This window comes from Mixophyes fleayi, chromosome 9 (assembly GCF_038048845.1).
Source record: "Mixophyes fleayi isolate aMixFle1 chromosome 9, aMixFle1.hap1, whole genome shotgun sequence".
NCBI lineage: Eukaryota > Metazoa > Chordata > Amphibia > Anura > Limnodynastidae > Mixophyes > Mixophyes fleayi.
This window is the reverse complement of record NC_134410.1, coordinates 83,348,059-83,366,030: the sequence shown is the minus strand read 5'-3', so window position 1 is coordinate 83,366,030 and position 17,972 is coordinate 83,348,059. Positions and strand designations below refer to the sequence as shown.

General features: G+C 39.7%; 1 protein-coding gene across 1 annotated transcript; it reads right to left on the bottom strand.

Annotated features, from left to right (window-relative positions):
* Nucleotides 1-12,237: 12,237 nt before the first annotated feature.
* Nucleotides 12,238-17,327, bottom strand: LOC142100790 (large ribosomal subunit protein eL42). The gene is made up of 5 exons (XM_075184603.1): nucleotides 17,233-17,327; nucleotides 16,712-16,817; nucleotides 14,791-14,858; nucleotides 12,777-12,899; nucleotides 12,238-12,305 (listed from the first exon to the last, which is right to left on the bottom strand). The coding sequence occupies exons 1-5, from the start codon at nucleotides 17,233-17,235 to the stop codon at nucleotides 12,285-12,287; spliced, it is 321 nt and encodes a 106-aa protein (XP_075040704.1). The 5' UTR covers nucleotides 17,236-17,327; the 3' UTR covers nucleotides 12,238-12,284.
* Between the last annotated feature and the right edge of the window lie 645 nt (nucleotides 17,328-17,972).

Below are 17,972 nucleotides of genomic sequence, written 5' to 3'. Positions count from 1 at the left end.
CAAATTCATGAGTGCCCTTGGACCCTTCTCTGAGTGTTGGCTCCTCTGCAGTGGGTGGAATGAGTACCAGTGTCTCTGCTACTCTTGGTGCTGGTAGCTTACACTTGGCACTTGTCTGTCAAATAACCTGAGCCTAAGAACTTACTGTTCCACAGCTTACTCTCCCAGTCCAACATCCTGACAGTTAGTGTTTCTTTTCAGGAAACAGTGTTTTGAATGTTCTCGATTGCCGTGTCACTGTTTACCTTCCCTCTCAAGGTCTAAACTAGTCTCTCAGTTACAAATTCATCCCAAGAGGGGTCAAGAACATTTCAAAAGCCAACAGGTTAAGAGGCTGCCTAGGAGTGACTTTGATAGCGGGGAAGAACTAGTGGCCAGAGCTATCAGCCACCTCAATCAAGTTCCAACTCTCGTTCTATTCAATTCGTTCTACCTAGTACCGTTACTTTATGTTCACACTGGTTTGTGGCTAATCGAAAGCATGTAATTTGTTACCACTACTCATACGTTATACATTTATTATCAATAACATGAATACCCCTATCACCTATTATACTCAAAGCTTTTGTTATTCAATGTGATAGCCCTAGAGTTATGACACAGTAATACATTAGACACGTTTCAATACACCTTTACCCAGACATATTTCATTGGTACACCAGTGTATTGTCGAAGTCAGCAAATTGGATAAAGTCATTTCAATTAAAATCGAGCAAACTTGGTTGTCTTTGTTTGAAAAGATGCGTACGGTACGCTACGGTGTGTCGTGGAAGGGCATACGCAGCTGCAACACGTGGCAACAAACACAAACACGCACACTTGTAAAATAGTACACATTAATGGTAGTTGCAACACATAGTCATTTATGTTGAAATATAGTAGTATTTATATGTAATATTATAAGTTATAGGCATATCAGTAAAACATATGGTACACGTTGAAGGAATCTAGTCATGTGTGGTATCATACTAATCCTCTTCCCATTTGCAACTGTCCGGTTCACTCTGCGAAGGAATCGCAGAGTGCATACGCAAGTTATTAATGTTAAGGAATTATGGACTATTATGATGAGTAATCTTGGGGGGAAGATCAGAGCTCATCCCTTGGAGAGATGACCCCCTCCTTTGGATTCCTGAGCTTAAACTAGCCTAGGATCTGCAACCCCCTGGACCCTCCTGATGCCTGGACCAATAGAAGCAAGCCACACCTTTGCATTGTTTTACTGTATCTCTGTTTGCATATAAGCAGCAGCTCCTCATCCAGAGTTCAGTCACCTAGACCACAGACTTCGGGACTGAATTACTGTTCACTGGATCCAGAGCGCCTGCGATAAGTAACGGCTGTAATTATTATTATTTTGCTTGAATATATTCTGCTACTTTTTGAGAATAAATCTTTGTTGGAAACACAAATCGAGATTCGACAATCGTTATTGGATAGCGACAAAACGCTCATAACAGTATACTTGAGGATCCTGCATGATAAATTGGATGACGTGGATTTGTTTTACATGGAGAAAAACCCATCTGCAGGAGGGATATGGGATGGCTCCAGTGCCGTAACTAGACAATTTAGTGCCCTGGGCGAGACAGGGCACCGGTGCCCCCCATCTAAGTGGGAGTGACATTTGCCAAGTGGGTGTGGCCAACCTAATGTGGGGGTGTGGCTAGCACTTTACTGAAAGAATTCTGTTACACATACAATGAAGTTCATTGTTTCCCTGTAAGGAAGTATGTCAATGTTTACATTTAGTTGTGAAATACAAGCAGGTTGACAGTGTACAGCCTAGCCTGATTATGTTACTGAATTATATTATAATATAAACAGCCTTGCATGTATAGAACAAACAATTATCACCTGAGTGTGAACTGTAGAGTATACATATAATACATATAGATAAATACATTCGTCCTTAGCTAGAGTTAGATATAAGTCCAAAACAAAAGATCAAAATGCGCTTTTCAATACAGAAATACTAAAAAGGAGTATGTATCATTCCATATACATATGAAAGAGGGTGACATTCACAGGACACGGTGGCATGCTCCTCAAGGTAAAGAGGCAGCATGGTATCAGAAGCCGACTGCCCCAGAGCATTGCACCTTTAACCTCTCCACTGCTGGACAAGCTATCTTGAGAAAAAATTAAATACAAAAATAGATGTAGGAATAAGCGCTCCAATTCAATCAGTCTACCTTCCCTGTCACAAGCAGCATGTAGTAAGATTCTCCCCAAATCTTAATACCACATATTTGCTAAATCTACAGTGCTCAGTGTCAGGGCATCAATTCCCACAAACAATAAAATAATATAAAATAAAATAAAATGAAAATAAAATATAAATGATAAATAAATAAATAAGTGAAAAATATTTGAAATAATAGATAAAGGAATTGATTATGAAAATGTAGATATATAAACACTCTCACACCAAGTTGTGTCTATAGATGATTTTACATGAAATCATGAAATCTGATCATATGTCAGTGATTTTGGAGTGTAATTGAAGGTAAACTGTCATATCCCATAACGATAATACATTATAAATGTATTGAATAATGATAAATGTTTATATTCCTGGGTTCCTTGGTATAGAGTCCGAATCTAGCACAATATCTTATCCGATGAAAGTAACTGATAGTACCGTGGGATGAGTTCTTAACCAAATCGCTGCGATGTCACCCAATGCTGCAGATCTAGAGACTGTACTCCGGCGCGCTTGAGGTCAGGCTATATCCCAGGTAATAAATGGAGAGTTGTTTCTCCTAAGGATGTTGATGTTCCACCTGCTCTGTGCCTGCCTCGAGGTGTAGTTTCCTGGCGTGTTCACTCTGGTCATGTGATACACTCAAAACGAGGCCAGAAAATATCGTCAGTTTCACAAAACTTTATTGCACATCACAAATTTCTCAGTACTTACACTGAAGTATTTATCATTTATAATTTATTTTCATTTTATTTTCTTTATATTATTTTATTGTTTGTGGGAATTGATGCCCTGACACTGACCGCTGTAGATTTAGCAAATCTATCTTGAGACAATCATACAGATTACCTGGATGCAGCAGCCACGCGCAGTAATAAAAGGCTGGATTCTTCAGTCATTTAGTTTCACAGTGGAACGCATGTGCGTTCCAAATGCCGAACTTCCTGTCAGTGGAACGCACATGCTGAAGAATCCAGCCTTTTATTAATGCGCGTGGCTGCTGCATCCAGGTAATCTGTATGATTGTCTCAAGATAGTTTGTCCAGCAGCGGAAAGGTTAAAGGTGCAATGCTCTGGGGCAGATAGCGGGTAGCTGCTGCGCCCCCTTGGGCTTGCGCCCTGGGCGACGGCACCGCCCGCACCACCCTCGTTACGGCTCTGGATGGCTCTATTGGTATCATTTTCCTGACATTCTCTTAATCAAGATAGGTCGTTGCCGTCCTACTAGCTTGAGAAGAAATGTCTAGTGCACCCCAATATGCTCTTACCCGCTTGCGCATACCTTCTGTACCCATCTGAGCCACAACATGTGGTGCCTCCGCTAGGTCTGGAAGATACACTCTGGGAGCTACTGGTCTACCTTGTCCATCTCTCCAGAGTCCGCCAGACTCCTCACCACATCTCTTCACCTTCCAGACAGTTTATTGTTCAGGTAACACAAATCTTCATATATTAACCAATATGTGTATGCGTGCATGTGTGTGTGTTCACATTTTAAAACTAAAACAATACAACGAAAAACAAAACAAAACATAGATTTGTTAGCTGTCACATAAAATCATGCTGTCTATTTGACAGCTATGTTCGCCCTGGCGTGACAGCCATGTATGGTTGTGTGTGTTATTAACCAATATACTTTCGTTCATCCAATTATATGACTTCGACAGCACAGAGACATAAACCAGTCACAGATAATGTAAAAGGATTCATGTATTTTTATAACACAGGACTGGCAGCTTTTTCCCTGCTTTGCTTTAGAAATGACCCATTGTGTCTTAAGTCATCACATCCAGGTTTTCCTGAAAGTTACTACAACCGAAATCCAGTAGTTCTAAATCCCGCCTACTTTTGTGTTGGCCACACCCACCGTTGATTTAGACCCCGCCCACATGAAGCCACTTCAATAATTTTTTCCAGGGCCACTTTAAGATCCCAATCCGCCCCTGGGCACAGGTCTGGTCCGGGTGAACTATCTGTGTGATGACAGGTTTTAGCTGGTTGACTAGTAGAAGAGAGAGGGCATGCCAATGTTAAAGATCACAGCTCTCCCCCTTTTGCTTATACAGGATCATAACCCTTCCCTCCCTCAGCGACGGAGGCATTGTACCCTTCACCACCATCTCCTCATACAGCTCTAGCATGTCTGGACCAATGAGATCCCACAGCGTTACAAAGCTCTGCTGGGAGAACATCACTGCCCGGGGTCCTACACAGCCTAAAGGATTTATCGGCAGAGAGCAGTTCCTTGAGCACAAGGGGAGAGTCCATGGCTGCTTTACCTGCAGGATCAATAGTGTTAGTGGCACATGACAGGAATTTATCAGCTTTTGTCAATGTCACTTGTCTTCTTCCTATTATTAATATTTTCGTAGATTTGTAAGGAGTCACACTGTCCTGCAGGCCCGTACAGTAGGGAAAACAGGGACATACAAGGTAGACAAAATAAATGCAGACATGAAAACAAATTATATGAATGACCCTGCTCATTAGAGAGCTTACATTCTAAGTGGAAGAGGGCACAGCTGAAACAAGAGGAGAAAATGTGGCTCAGAGTGGAGATTGGGACAGTTGGGAGTGTGTATTAGTGTGAATAGTGTTATCAGAGATAAGGTCACCTCTAAAAAACAGATGGGTTTTCAAATCGCATTTAAAGATTTGAGGGCTGTGGGAAAGTCTGATTGAGCGTGGTAGGGAATTCCATAAGTGGGGAGTAGCATGGGAGAAGTCTTGTAGGCGGGAGTGAGAGGTGGTTACCAGAGACGAGACAAGGCACAGGTCAGAGGTAGACCTAAGAGGGCGAGAGGGAGAGTATTTTGACATGAGATTTTAGATGTATTCAGGGGTAGTGTTGTTGAGGGCTTTGTAGTTAAGGATGAGTTATTGAATTTTATTCTGGTGGACACAGGAAGCCAATGTAGGGATTTGCAAAGTGGTGCAGCAGATGTGGAGCAGTGAGAAAGATCAGTCTTGCAGCAGCATTTTAGGTTGGATTGAAGTGTAGATATATGGGTGCCAGGAATGCCAGATATCAAGTCTGACACAAGACTTGGGAGACTGAGCAAATTGTGGTGTCATTGACAGTGAGTGAAATTTGAGGGCAGGTGGTGACTCTTGCAGGAGGGAAGATAATAAGCTGTGTTTTGGACATGTTGAACTTTAGGTAGCATTGGGACATCCATGTGGAGATAGCAGAAAGACAGTTGGTTACACAAGATAGTACAGAAAGAGAGAGGTCAAGGGAAGAGATATAGATTTGGGAGTCATCTGCGTAGAGGTGGTATTTGAGGCCAAATGAGCGAATTAGTGCCCCCAAGAGAAGAGGTGTACAATGAATAAAGTAAAGGGCCAAGAACAGCTCCTTGTGGAACCCCAACATATACTGGGAGTGGAGGGGAGGATGTGCCAGAATTAGAAACACTAATAAAGCGGTTCGATAGGTAGGAAGTGAACCAGCAAATAACTGTGCCATGAAGGCAATGAAGTAAAGGGTGTGTAGGAGAAGAGGGTGATAAATAGTGTCAAAAGCAGCAGAGAGGTCCAGGAGAATGAGTATGGAGAAATGACCCTTAGAAACCTTGCAGTAAGTAGATCATTGATTTATTTTGTGAGAGCAGTTTCAGTGGAATTTTGAGGGCAAAAGCCTGATTTCAGAGAGTTGAGAATGCAATGAGAGGATTGAAATTGAGACAGGCATTTCTACACTAATCACTCAAGTAGTTTGGAGTCTTAGGGCTAGATTTAATATGCTGCGGGTTTGAAAAAGTGGGGATGTTGCCTATAGCAACCAATCAGATTCTAGCTGTCATTTTGTAGAAAGTACTAAATAAATGACAGCTAGAATCTGTTTGGTTGCTATAGGCAACATCCCCACTTTTTCAAACCCGCAGCTTAGTAAATCTAGCCCTTGCGGAGTAAAGTTGCTGTAATAGTCTAACGACTCCCATGACACCCTCTTTCCCCTTCCTGGCAACACTCGTCTCACAGTTCAGACACGGGCATGTGGCTGGAGTGGACTTTCCTGAAAATAAAGAATTACATTTCTCACAATTCTCCAGGATCTCCACCTTGGAATGGAAAATGATGTATCTGGATTCCTCCTTGAATTCGCTTTTCAGGCTCTCCTTGGTCTCCTCCAGATCATCTCTCAGGTCCCAGCTGCACAGTGGAAGTTCTTGTCTTTGCAGCCTCCTGAAGTTCCTCTAACATTCACACACCTGTTGTCTTCCTTTAGCCTGAAAGAAACTGCAAATTTTGACCTTAACATATTCCCATTAGTCACTCATATAATTAAAATAACACTTGTCATTCTTACATATGTTGTAGGCATCCCTAAGCTCCTCTAACACATTCCCCCTTTCCAGTAGAGCACAATTCAGCTTCCAGGAGCCTGAGCCAGGACCCCCTGAAAGAGAATGGCTCTGTGGTCTGAGAAAAAACAGAGAACCATGACATGTCTATCCTGCCATCCAAAACCTGGCTACACAAACCCTGGCTACCAGAAATACATTCCAGATTCAGCAGAAAAGGAGGCATGTCCCTGGTGAACAGAGAGGTATTTGTTTAAACACAATGGGCTAGAGTTACTAAGCTGCGGGTTTGAAAAAGTGGGGATGTTGCCTATAGCAACCAATCAGATTCTAGCTTTCATTTATTTAGTACCTTCTACAAAATGACAGCTAGAATCTGATTGGTTGCTATAGGCAACATCCCCACTTTTTCAAACCCGCAGCTTGACATCTGCTTACCTTGCGTTACCTGGACATCTGGGATTAGTGTAATATATGCACTGCTAGATAACATTTGGTTAATTATGTGGAGATAGGTCCTCCAATTTGATTTTGAATTTTTATAGTTATTTATTAATAAATGTATGGTTTCATCATACGGATTGCACTATATTTGTGATATTTACTCTTATTAGCTTCATTCCCCTGGCGCTCCCTCTGTTTTGTTGTCAATTATGCAATCACCTTAATGAGTCTGAGGGCTAATATTTTGGGTGGGGTACGGAATAATGATTGCCATTATTCCAACAAAACTTACTCTGATGTAGTGACCCGAACGACTCCTTCCCGACCTGGCTCCAGGACAACTGCTGTGAGCGGTGACTGCAAGGGATCGCGTCCTATGAAGAATGCGAAAAATCTTGATGACGTCACTGCCGACCCCGAAGCTCTTTTCCTTGCTGTTAAGGTGGAAATGTAAGTATGCGGGCATACACAATGTACAACGCTAAGCAAAGTACATTGTGTAACACCAGACTCATACAAATCATTAACGGTCTCACGCAACTTGGGAACATAAAATACACTATATTGTTTGTATAATTCAATTGGGAGGCCGTCTAACTCAGAGACCTTGCCATTTGGAAAGGACATAATTGCATGATCAACCTCACCCAGCGTAAATGGTGAAACAGTTGGTGGATGATGTGATGTTATTGCATTAGATATGCTTAATGTTTGTAGACACTCCCTTATATGTTTAAGCTTGAATCTTTAGTGATGGTCCCTAAGACCATGGGGAATGCTGGGAAGTTGGTGTGGGGCAGTGTGCAATGTACCCGGGGTCTGCAAATGGCTGAATAAAGAGCTCAGCAGTGCCCACCCATGCTTCAGTGTCCTGATGAACTGATTTACAAGTATATTAACAAAACAGATGAGACTCTCTACTGAGAGGCTGGCGAGACAAGTTTTATTTAAAAATTCAAATTGGTCTATCTCACTATAATGCACCAGAGTCATGTATACAGCTTTATAGTAGTTATGAAAGACCTATGTGAAGTCAGTTATCAAGAAGTGCTTTTCAACTATGTTATCTACAATCAGCAGGACTGCAGCATTGGCACACTCCGTACATGCCATGTACGCCAGAAAGCTACCATTTCTGTCTGCACATAATGGACATGTTTACTAAAGAGATTTGTCTAGCAGGTAATCATCCTATTCCTTTTGGGCAATAAGCCAATTGAGTTTTATAGTATTGAAGAGTTATAATATATTCAGATTCCAAGGTCCTACAATTTTGTTGTTTCTGGAGAATTTGAGTGCTGCCATCCTATTAATCAAGATGCCCCTGAAGGCCTTGAAAGATTCAGAATACTAGAGGTTTTGCAGTGTATTTGTTGAAGAATCCTTCACATTGCACAACCAACTCAGAGACAACTCCCATAAAGGACAACCAGAATGTGCGGAGCTTGCAGAAGGCTTGTCCCTTCCCAATTTTTGTCTGTGTCTGAAATCTGTTTCCCTCTTCTCAGAAGAGTTAACATGGTTCAATACCTCCTGCAGGGTAATCACTGTGCATTAGAGGACGCTGGCTCTTGAAACTGGCTCGGTGCTCGAGAAGTAGGTTGATCAGGCAAACCTATCAACTCTGTCAGAAGCAGAGGCATTTGAGTTATTGTCCATATTATTAGTGTTGGAAGAGTGTAGAAGCATTTGTTTATACAGGGCGATTCTAAAGTCGCAGTACACCCTTTTATTTCAAAAACTCTACAGGAATTGGGCCGATTGGCCGATTTCAAGATGGCGCCCATGCTTGGTACATACCTTAAAAGATAGATCATGTCACCCATACCTTACTGGAGTATTCAGGTTTCCCAATTCCTATATACATTTTTGAAATAAAAGTGTGTACTGCGACTTTTGACTCACCCTGTAGATTGTAAGCTTCTGAGCAGGGTTCTCTTACCTCTCTGTCTGTATGTATGTATTACCCAATATTCTTTTATTAATGTTTGTTCCCAATTGTAAAGCACTACGGAATTCGCTGGCACTGTATAAACATTGATGATGATGATAGAGCTGCAATCAGATTCAAATAATATAAATCAGGCTCATTATGGCCAAAGCAAAGCGTGAAGCCTACACCTACATCCACAACTTGGTAGTGAATGCAGGGTGTACTTGAGCACCTGTCATTGTTGGGATTATGCCATGAACCCACTTTTCAACACGGAGGGTGCAGTCTTGTCCCACAGCAGGAACAGTTCCCAAACTCAGAAGCTGCAAATTGGAGGCAATACACCCTCGGGATCCATAAGGTAAAAAGAGAGGCGTTACAATCATTGAACCCCAAGCAAAGATAGAGATCAAAAGAGGAAATGGCCTGAAGGAATTTTAGACCCCAGACTGCAAGTCAGAGCTTCAAACAGTATATTGCTTCAGCCTTTATCTGAATCAGACCCAACAATACAACATCCACTCCACAAGTCCATGCATTGCAGTTGTCAACACAGCAAGTGTTGAAAGTATGTATTAGCGCCACAACAGGCGCACAGGCTGCAGGCACAGATCCGCAAAAAGGGCTCACTGGATAATCATTTAAGGCAACTGCACTTTGGGGAATTTGAAGTGGGAGATTCACTGCAGCAGGATATATATGTGGATCTTGCAGAAATGCACACTACACAATGCTTGAACAAGCTTCACCCCCACTGTACATTTTTAAATATATATATATATATATATATTATGTGGCTGGATCATGTAGAAATAATTTATTCTATAAATGTATTTCAAAGAGGTGCAGGCACCAATGTATAATTGCAAACGCACTTATCCTGTTACTTTGGGTTGTGTTATGTAAGGAAATTACTTTTTTTTCTTTGGGAATTCTCAAGTTAGCAATAGAGCAGAGGAACTGTGTATCCTGCAACTGCCTGAATTACCCATGTTAATCTCATCACTTCCTTCAAAGACCTGCTTGACAGTCTTCCATTCTGAAATTTCTGTGACCTACAGATTAGACCCAACCCTAATCTGTTCCCGGCTGTTCTGAGGTTTGGTCCCAGCTTTTTGGTACCACCGCTCTGCCTGCTACCCAGCAGCTCTGGCCAGGGGGTATCCATGCACAGCAACCATGATCCATAGTAAGAAGTCAGGGGTATCAGCCCAGGTACACTAGCAGCAAGTTACCCAGACAAAACCTGGTTCTGAATTCCAGTGGTGGCAGCATTTGTAAGCCCCTCCTACTACAGTTTGAAGGCACATTTGGGATAAAGAAAGGGAGTGGTGGCTAAGCCCAGCTGGTTCACAGCAGCAATAGACAGGGTGCCATATTTGGTCCATACTGTCACAGGGTATATTTTCTGTCACCAAAGCTATATTTCCCTTTCAAACAACAAGTACCTGTAGGAGCCAGAATTAGGTACATAATGGCTATTAGAATCTAGCATCTCCATCATCTCAGGGCTTTTCCTCAGTGCGGATAGGCATGCTGGAGGCTTTGACATAGCAGCTTTGGGCAATGATATCCCTGACAATTTCCTAGAACAGCAGAGGCTCACCAAACCAATTGTGATCATGGAATTCTTTCTGCAAGGGTTATGCCTGCATAGATAGTCTCACGCAACCAGAAAGTGCCAAGGTTAAAACTACCCAAACCCCACCTGTTTCTAAAAAAAAAATATGTACATATGCGGTTTCTGTAGAACAATGGCTTTATTTTCAAAAGAATATTGACATGGCTAAACTGGACTAATTAATAAATTCTAATTAGCCCTAGTACTGTTACAGTATCAGATTACTAAAATTTCCTCAGTACCATATAATATATGCTTTGGGGATGAGCTTGAACATCTGAAAATTAGATGGGCAGCAACAAAATTACATAACAAATTAGGGAGAACTCCATTGTGAAGCAAGCCAGTGCCCAGGTGCAATAAACATGGAATAGAGACGCTGTAGGTGCTTGCAGTGGTTTAAGGAAGGGAAGAGGCCATTACATTCTAGAGGGGGCAATAATGCGTGAGTAGGGGTGTGTAAGATTTTGAACACTCCAATATTTACCAAAACCCTGTGAATATGTCACATTTTGCATCTCTATACCCAGAACCCCAAGACAATCTTTAGTAGATCCTGAAAAGATTAAGATTCTTAATCTGAAATTGATGGAAACTGGTTATCTGTATCAAATCCTTTATCTGACAACTTTAAAGGTGACGTTTCATACAAAGTTTTGAATAAACACAAACGGACACCTATTATCATCATCATCATCATGTTATTTATATAGCGCCAACATATTCCGTAGCGCTTTACAATTGGGGACAAATGTAATAAACTAATAAACAAACTGGGTAAAACAGACAAAGAGGTGAGAAGGCCCTGCTCGCAAGCTTACAATCTATTATATATTACTTTGTGATGCTCATGAACTTATAAACCTTTACATCTTTGGTTATGTATGTATGTATGTATGTATGTATGTATGTATGTATGTATATATATATTTTTTTTTATGTTAGATGTGACTGCTATTTACTGCCCAAGATTATAATTTTGTTGTAAAGAAATATGTGAGTTAGAGCTATTTTTAAAAACAGCCATCAATCCAGTGTGACCCCTCTAAATACGAATTTGGCACGTTTTATGTGCATTACCTTTTCTTGACAAACACAGGGAGTTGCCCTCATCGAGACAAAACCTCTGGGCATTTGCACATATGCAATTACATGGTGCCACTGTTAATGTACCATCTTTCCAACTTAACCCTAAATTTTAGTCTTTTAATCCAGCTATATGTTGGATAAAGACATTTTCCCACAATTTATCTTATGATTTTGATACTAAAAACGCACACTAAAAATACATCCTAAATGTATACTATGTGCAGCATAGTATACATGGCAAAGTGTAGTATCTTTTCAAAAGTTAAAACTATTCTTTTCATAAATTTCAGCATTTCTCTTATTTCTTCTGTTGCTTGCCTTTTTCAGATGAATCAAAAGTGCCAACAAGTTTGTGTGTAGTCTACCTTAATAGGAGCAAGTCTTTGGACTCAAAGATATCAGGGGCCAGATGCATACCAGGTAAGTATTATTCAAAATTGTTAATCTCCTTGAAGTGCACCCAAAATAAGGGGGGGATACAAATCCATTTTTGGGAAAGTCATCTTTTAACATAAAAAGGACTAGATTCTCCAGTGATAAAACCAATCAAAACAGACATGCCAGCTTTGTTTCTGGCCAAGGGTATCAGCTCACCACCAACTGATCAGACTAAATAATGTACAAAACACATTTGCAATGATTTGTGATGACACATTTTTATTTGAATTCAGACTTTGCAGGAGCTTAAAATTGGATAACTTGTCCCTAAAAGGGAGAAAAGAAAATGCATTAGTGATATGTACATTGCATCCTTAAAATAAAACAAACACAAAACCCCCACATATTGGGGGGAATTCAATTGGCTGCGTTACTGTCAAAAGTAACAAAGCCTGTGCTCTACTACCGTTAATACAGTAATTTTAACCTGGATTTCTGCTTAAAGCTCCCTGAGCAAACAGCAATGTTAAAGATTACTGTACTAACAGTAATGATGCACAGGCCACATTACTTTCAGCAGTAACGCGGCCAATTGAATTACCTTCCCATCCAAGTCAGACAACCCAAGTGACCATAATATTTGTTCGTGGGTGTACAAAGCAGTGATTTTGTTACTTCGTATCACATAATTCAATTTTAAAAATGGTTATATCCGTCAAGTACTTATACATGGACAGGAATACATTAAAATTGCTATAGCAAAATATAAGAGAACACCCAACACAGGGAATATCCAACCTTTCTCTTCTTGTCTCCTCCAAGTTCAAAGTGCTTGCATCTCTTTATTGCCAGCATCCTCTTGGAACGGCAGTTTGAGTCAACACACTCCAATCTTAGCACAATCTTTTTTGTGGTCTTGGCCTGTGCAAAAATAAAAACAAAAAGTTACAATTGCCATGTCTAAGGCTCACAGTACTCTTACAAGGTGGTAAAAACAGGGCACATATTAAAAAAAAAAAAGACATAAGGTAGGCAAAATAAATGCATGTATAAAACCAAAAGGAGCGCTTAGAATCTAATGAGCGAAAGATACATGAGATAAGAGGCACAAGTGTGGCTCAGAGTGAAAGATTAGGACAGTTATGAGGGTATACACTAGTGCGAGCAATATAAACAGGAGTAGGAAAAGATCTAAGACATGGCTTCAGAGAATGTTTAAAGATCTGTGCGGGTGTCTATTCTATCTCTGAAGTAGGTGGCAAAATTGTGGGCTGTGTGAGAGAAAGGAGGAATTGATGCAGATATGCGGAGAAACTAGTTAAAGTGGAAATGGCATTGCGGGTTAGGAGACTGGTTATGAAGTCCCAACATCTAGGGTATCTATGGTGTGCCTGAAAATAGTACATAGAGAAACATTTACCGCTGACAGATGTTAGTGCTTGGGTGGATATTCAGATTTTAAGCTTGCACTGAAGGATAGTATTTATATCATTAGGTGAAATTGAGTTTTATACAAAGGTATTTGTATGGTTAAATTAGAAATGTGCCTTAGGGGTAGCCATTAGCTGGGCAAACAGAGGCTTCAGTTAACTTCACAGAACACCGCTGTCAACATAGACACCCAGGCCTCTGTTCTAGAAAAAAAAATATATAAAACATCAAACCAATCTTCATGTTTTAAGGTCTCTCCACCAATCTAAACCCTGGGACAGAAGCCACATAAGGTGTACCAGTTAGTTTGTACAGTTACTGTAATCCTGTATCTTTCTGGATATCAGATCAAATACTGTCATTATACAATTTTGTGGAAAATTATGCCCCTTTATTGAATGGAATAAGGTCTCTAATATGACAAAATATATGGTAGGTACAAAACTTTTTGGACCATATCTGAACATGTTATTCACACTCAGGTATAAATTTCCCCCCATATGAGTACACATACTGCTGGTGTGACTGCCAAAGGACACATGGCATAAAAAAAATAAAAAAAAAAACTGTTTTATGGGGAATCGAGCCAATGTAGAAGCTGTACTAATTCTGCCTTTCTCCAACACAAAGACAATACTGTATTTTCATTCCTTTTACTGCGTTTATTTTGTATTATATCCATTGCCATGTACTTTTATATCAACTCAATTAAGTTTTGTCCTTGTTAAACTAACGAATACATAAGCTTTGTAAGAAAAGTAGTGAGAAGCATTGTTTGGCTATGTTAACCCCTTTCTTTTCAGAACTGGTGATCACTTAATATTCTAGCAAATCAAATGTCAGTCCTGTTTTAGGGTCCCATTGCAACAATAATGTGAAACAATCAACCCCCTTGCAGTAACATCTAAATCACAGATCTCAATGAATATACACAAACATAAACAAACCATTCCATTGGAATGGAAAAGAAAAAACCCATGTGTCATTGCAAATTGTATTGGCTGCCCTTATTTTAATTGGAAGTTTGATGTGTTTTTACTTTCCCCTTTATTGTTCTATATATTGTGCCTGGTCCCTAAAAACAAAGATATTTGACAGAGCATTCCCAGTCCTATCACTTCAAAAGTAGAATCTTCAACACATGTTTTCCACATTCATTAAGCCAACTTTTCAAAAGCAGGTTTATGGCCCAAAAACGTTCCACCCACTAAGTAAAAAACAAAAACAAAAAAAAAAAACCAATACTTGCATCGTCTTGAAGGAAAATAGGTGGTTAAGAAAAGGATGAAAAACCTTGAGACTTATGTAGATAAAGCCAGCTGCACATAAACCCAACATTTGCAATACTCCATTCAAAGTTATAAAAGTTTGCTGTAATCACCTTCTTCCGAAAAATAGGCTTTGTCTGTCCACCATAGCCACTCTGTTTGCGGTCATATCTCCGCTTACCTGGAGAGGAAATGAGGCATATTAAGTCAGGTAAAATAGGGGGGAAAAAGCACGGCTGTTTTTCTTCACTGTGCACTGTTAGTGTAAGAATTGTTCGATATACAACAGGAAACCCCCCAAAGACAATAAGTAGTGTGGGCAACCAAGTAATTTATTGGAATTTTACAAGATAACATACCATTAATCATGACATGAGACATTTCAGGCACTTTCTCTTGCCCCACAATCACGTTTATGATGGCATCGACATTTTAAAACCTCAAAATGGAACAGTGGAATACAAAGTGAAAACTTCAATTTAACTTAAAGTGTAAGTAACTGAATTGCCTAGTTATTTGGCTAAAACAGCTACGCATTTCTGTAGGACATGCTGTTCAGATGCATTTTGTCACTGTATCGAACTTAAGGAAGTGGTTCCCACAAATAAAGGTTTGACATTGACAGAGACATCTCACCCAGGGACTTGGCCTGGGTTAACAGATCATACAAGTTGTTGTGTCTGAACACTCAATCCTAGCCATTGCAACCAAAGCTGGAAAACTGCAGAGTTCAGCTCAAAGTCTGGCGACCTTAAACTCCCAAAAACTAGGTACAGGGGGGAATGTACTAAAGTAATTTTCCTTGCAGAGGATGCAAAGTGACAAAATGCCACATTTGTGGGGTGTGCGATTATGTAGTGTATAAATGCTGTTTAAACCATTCATTGTGGTAAAATAATAAGATAAAGATTAGAAGAGTGAAGACAAAGAAATACAGTGTTCTGTTAAGGGTTTGAGCAACTATTTATTTCTGTTTTCAATCTTCTAATCTTTATCTTAATATTTTTCCACAATGGATCTGGTGAATGTGGAAACGTTAACTTTTTAAATGAATCATCAATAAAAGTGCTTTTTAAAGCTGTAGAAGATAAGATTTTTTGGGGGCCAGACAACCTTTTTTTCACCCCAACTCTGGTCTTGAAGTAAATATAATCATAATAGGCTGGTATGTATTTACTGCTAATGTGACCAGTTTTCACTTTTAAAAATATGCAAGCCATGCAAAATCTTATATTACAATATTGCTAGCTCCTAAGTTTAGATATGTTTGTCCAGATTAAATTGGTAGAAGCTGCCTATACACCAGTGTTAATGAAGGGACAACAGCACTCATAAGAAAAGCATTATGGCTACAGCTTAGACATTTAGAAGTTACAAGACACATTTAACCTCTTATAATCTGGTTAGTTGCTGCAAACCTTGAGAGGAACCGTGCTATCGAATTATCATTGGTCCCTGTGGCCAGGAACCATACAATCCTACCTGCAGTGTAGGATACAAAACACTATTCAAACAAATGATTGTGCCATACTCTGCATCAAGAGGCTCTCTGCACATCTTAGAGCATGTTGCAGCATGCTCCAACTTCAACTTATATACCAACATGACACTTTCTAATTTATCACTAAAAAGCAGCAAATTAGATAGACATAAAGTAACATTATAGGCATAGAATTATACAAATAAAATAGTCTAGTCGGACTTACAGTAGTTATACGGCAAGACAAACCTTACTATAACCATTATAAAATATAAGAAATGTGCAACCATGTAAAGGCAGGAGTCCTTTTATACAAGCCATATAAATCTGAAATGACTGGTAATTCAGTAATTTAATATCAGTTTTGCTTTATTACCTTCATCAGTTGTCTGTATTTTCATGAGGACCAATTTTGTGTCATTGAATACAAGACCCATAGTCCCTTTAGTGTATGTGTGATTAAGTTACACACAGTAAACAGTAATACTACAGCATAACCTACATCTGAAAATCACAAAATGTATACAATATTCAGCTATATACAATATTCTTACCTTGGGCATAGAGAGAATCTTTACCCTTTTTGTACTGAGTGACTTTGTGGGGTTGATGTCGCCCACATTTCTTGCAGTAGGTCCGACGGGTTTTCGGTACATTCACCTACGGGAAAAGGTAGTTATTAGGAATAAGCAGGCACAATTTCAATAATTAAAACACTGCAAGCAACAGCCTGATACAAAAACAAACCTAATGGGAGAATCATCTCAATCAAGGCATTAGAAAATAAATTTTTTTTATTATATATATATATATATTAGATCAATAGCAAACATCCCAAAAGAACCATGTCATGTATGCACTTTAGCATACTTTAGAACGTACTTTAAGTGTCCCTTAACGAACGATGATTAACGGAAGCACCAAAAATAAAACATTCTACTATATTTCGTCGTCTACGTGACGATTAGACGCTGTAGAATAAGATATTATTACTACGGTCCAAGAACAAGGCCATATAAGGAGGATTACAACAGATTGGATTCAAAGGTACATGAGATAAATCTATACGTCTTACCATCTTGGCCTGCCGTCTAAAGAAGAAAGAACGGAAATAGGAAGTGAGGTCATAAGCACATTGCAAATACCATAGAGAGCAAATAAATAGAGAGTACGTGGCTTCGGTTTTGGGGGTTATGACTATCTATACCTTCTGGAGGACTGATTTTTAAAGATGATGTAAGTTAATCATGAAATTTAACCTGGTAAATTCTGCGTGGGTGTTATTTTCGTGGAGTTTTCAGCTCTAAACTTCGTGATTAAACTACTATCTGCCACATACTCTTCCCAAACCCCTGCTTGACAATTTACACCAGTTATTGCCTACTTGTTCTCTTCGAACGAACAGCTGCTGTAGTACTTCCCCTTCCCGAAAGTCCTATCCTCATGTGGATGTGTGTAGAATCTACACTGTAGATCATGGGAAATAAGCTATTTGCCCTTCCCCGAAAGTACCTTTTTGGCACAAGGCTGAAGTTAGCTCGGACATAGTGATGGGAAATCTAGTTCATTTTGAAGATTAGTTCACACAAAAGATTAGTTCATTTCACTCATTTCACTCAGTAGTTCATTTCACTCATTTCACTCAGTAGTTCATTTCACTCATTTCACTCAGTAGTTCATTTCACTCAGTAGTTTATTTCACTCATTTCACTCAGTAGTTCATTTAGTTCATTTAGCTCAGTTAGTTCAGTTAGATCATTGGCTCTGGAACACTGCTAAGAGAAGTGATTGGAGACATAGATCTAGTCTATTACA

What these genes read in the sequence shown, in the direction of transcription:
- LOC142100790 (XM_075184603.1), bottom strand. An exon ending in AGCCTATTTTTCGGAAGAAG is followed by an intron (nt 12,900 to 14,790) that starts GTGATTACAGCA and finishes ATTTTTGCACAG; the next exon opens with GCCAAGACCACAAAAAAGAT. An exon ending in GAGGAGACAAGAAGAGAAAG is followed by an intron (nt 12,306 to 12,776) that starts GTTGGATATTCC and finishes TCTCCCTTTTAG; the next exon opens with GGACAAGTTATCCAATTTTA.